We start from the raw sequence: 3,427 nt of genomic DNA on the forward strand, positions 1-3,427 counted from the left end.
TGGAGAGAGAGAGAGAGAGAGAGAGAGAGAGAGAGAGAGAGAGAGAGAGAGAGAGAGAGTGAAAGGGCATCGACAGGCCAAAAAAAAGCTAATGTAAAGAGAGAACATAAAAAATCCTTTCTAACACGAAAATAGGAGACAAAATCTTCCGAACAGAGAGAAAAAATAAAGAGAGGATATTAAAACATACTGATCTGGCGCTCTGTCCATCCACAGGAACCAGCTTCTCCGTCTGGAGTACGCACTGACTCCCACTCCGAGAGACCCCTCCCAGCCCAGCAGCACGGAGGAAGAAGTCCTCAACCAAATAGACGACAATCTCAAAGCTGCCCCGGAGCTCAGCTCGAACAAGGTCTACAGAGGCCCCTTGTACGGTCCCAACGAGGTCTTCCAGTCTTTTCTCATTGGCCAAGTGCAAGAAGAAATGTACGGGAGAATTGAGGATGTCATTGACAGAGCGTGGAGCGCTAAAAATCCAGGTGAAGCTGATTTACAGTGTGAGAAGTGAATAGGGTTAACGCGTCTTATAATATTTGAAAAGCTTTTTGGTCGCTTTTAAGAACAACTGGGCTAACCCAGATTTCGCAGGTTTCCAGAAATCTTGACCTACACCAAAAATGGGCATTGCTCTACCAATAGGAGAAGTTTGGTTTCATTCGTGTTTATATTTGTTTGGTTATAGAGAAAACTCTCCTTGTCTTTTAAAGAAACTGAACAAGGGGCCAAAACTTTAGCTTCGATTTTCTCAAAACAGCATTTTTTTCGGGATAGCTCCCTTGTGCATACAAGCGACCATATTTGAAAGGTTATTTAAGAAGGGGGGACCTCCAGCAATATCGGGTAATTTCACCTCGAGGCGTGCAGGCGACACACACTTAAAGACCCACACAAAATCACTTTAAAATTGAGGTATGTTGCGTCAGTGCACACCATTTACACTGTAGAAAAGAACATAATCAGCAAGATTTTCAGCTGAGATAGATCAGCCAATTATTGAAGTCCGTTTAAAGTTGCCCATGAACTCTTAATTCGCCCACCGCATGAATACTTCTTCATATTTTATTGAGATGATCTCTAGCGGTAGACTGATCTCCCACAACACGAGAACCACAAACAGGAGGCCGCATAGTACAATGTTTTATTGGTAAAAATCAATTCCTAAACCTTTCCCCCACATCCTCCTTGAAACCCCCTCCTCCCCCCCCCCCCCCCCCCACCCCCTCACCCCCCCATCCACTTCTCTCCCCCCCCGTAAAATACGTTTTTAATAGCCTCTTGCATGCATGAAGAGACAGGGATTCGAATGACGTGACACTGCTTGAGAGTGACAACTTTAGATATGTGTAACAGGCTAAGTAAGCTCCGAATGGAGGGTTTCAAGTTTACTTTAATGGATTGAAGGAAGAGTTACATGTTGGTGACAAACTTTCATTCTCTAACCCTTCTTTGACCTTGCCCCCTTCCCCACGCCCAATCTTTCCCGCCAACAGATTGCGGGTGCACATACGCCAGCAGAGTCTTCTTTTCTCACAGATATGTCGGCAGATACGGGTAAGCATTATTTTCTTCGTTTTAAAGAGCACCTGTTATTATCATCCGTGGCATCATCCGTGGCATAAATAACACCTGTTTGTCGAATTCTATACACCTAACCTGTTTATCTTTTAAAGTACTTTGTATTTGCATGTCCATCTATGTCGCAGAAATACCTCGCACACCTGCTCATGAACTCGGGTGGTGTTGGCTTCTGTTCTCATTTCGCCGTCCACTCTACTCGTATCAACCACCTCGTCCGTTACTCCTTTCGTCTTTGTGTCCGGTTATATTACACTTAATTTCTCTTTGTCACCCTGTCGTTATCCTCCTCCAAGTATGTCTGTCTGTCTGTCTGTCTGTCTGTCTGTCTGTCTGTCTGTCTGTCCGTCTGTCTGTCTGCCTGTCTGTCTGTCTGTGTGTCTGTGTGTCTGTCTGTCTGTCTGTCTGTCTGTCTGTCTGTCTGTCTGTCTGTCTGTCTGTTAACCCCCCCCCCAAAAAAAAACAACAACAAACAACCCCGTTCGGAGTCCTTGCTTTTCTTCGCTTCTCTGTAAGTTTGACTTTTTCGATAAGTTATTCAAGCTCTTTAAGAGAGCATCTTTAAGCACGTACTCACGAAATTTAAACTTTGAGGGAACAAACATTTTAATTATATTATTAACCCCCAACGTTCATTCTCCCCCCCCCCCCCCGAAAAAAGGATGCGTCTGTCTAGGATCTCCTACATCGTGTTCAAGGATGGTGTGGTCCAGTCCATACCCAGCACAGAGAAGCCGCTGGACAAAGAGCTGAACACGGCGTTCCAGGGAGAGTCCAGCCTGTACGGCCTCTACCTACCCACGGACACCAGGTCGTACAGTCAACACTTCACTCTCACCACCAACCAGACTGTGTCCCTCACTGCACCAGAGGGCATTGCAATCACAGACTTTGTGACGTCGTCATGGAAGCAGTACTTTTATGGTATGTGATTCAGGGAGGTTAAAATAAAAGATGCAGAAATGTGGGTGGTTGGAGGGTGCTCTGGTGTTGTTTACTTCTTCTTTCCTATCAAACATCTATCGTCTTTATCTTTCCTCCTTCTTTTTTGTTTTTGTTACTCTCTTGTAACACCTCTAATCTTCGGCACTTATTATTACCTTATTGTGTTGCAAGTGTCGTAAAACTCTTACTAAAACTAAAAGATACAGAGTGCATTGAAAAAGAAATTATAATAAGTTCACAAGAGGGAGAAAGAGACTAAAGGATTATACGAGACATGGATGGCTAGTGCCTCTATAAATTAATCATTGATGATCTGGTGTGTTCAGAGTGGTATAAGGCATAAAACAGCACCTACACACTCATGTCTGGTCCTTCTGTACATAATAAATACATTATTAATGGTTTATAGTGGTATTTAGTTCAGAAAAATGCATTTTAAAATTTGTTCTCGTCTTTCATCAACATTGTTAACACACTTCGGTGTTAGATATCTATTTTAACATTGTTTTAAAAAAAAGTATCTATGCAATGGTAGAACCAAGGAACATTCTTTGATTTTTTTCCTCCTCCCAGCTCAAGGCCAGTGCTCCACCTGCAATATCTACATGACCTTCCTCCGACCAGAGCCGCAATACACAAGTGATGGGTAAGAATTTTGTTATAAATAGCATATTAATGTTCATTAATTAAAATGATTAGCAAGAGACAAACTTTCGTGTTTTGTTCCTACTTTGTTTTTCAGAGACGATATTTTGGGTTTTTTCCCCCTCAGTTTTGTTTTTAATGGATATAAACGAAATGCGTGTTGCTGACGAACCTTTTAACTCCTCTTAATTGGCATTACTGGAACAACTTTGTAATTTATTTATACTTAGAAATAACTCTTAACGTAAATTGCCCCCCCCCC

At 42.6% G+C, this 3,427-nt stretch overlaps 1 protein-coding gene across 1 annotated transcript in view; it reads left to right on the forward strand.

Moving 5' to 3' along the window:
* Positions 1–3,427, forward strand: part of LOC101859925 — a gene marked incomplete in the record, with an annotated part of 45,666 nt that overhangs the window by 32,375 nt on the left and 9,864 nt on the right. Inside the window, 4 exon segments of the mRNA XM_013081065.1 lie at positions 217–479; positions 1,491–1,551; positions 2,237–2,499; positions 3,094–3,159. Coding sequence (XP_012936519.1) covers positions 217–479; positions 1,491–1,551; positions 2,237–2,499; positions 3,094–3,159 — 653 coding nt within the window.

The sequence above is a fragment of the Aplysia californica genome, unplaced genomic scaffold, assembly GCF_000002075.1.
Source record: "Aplysia californica isolate F4 #8 unplaced genomic scaffold, AplCal3.0 scaffold00113, whole genome shotgun sequence".
Taxonomy (NCBI): domain Eukaryota; kingdom Metazoa; phylum Mollusca; class Gastropoda; order Aplysiida; family Aplysiidae; genus Aplysia; species Aplysia californica.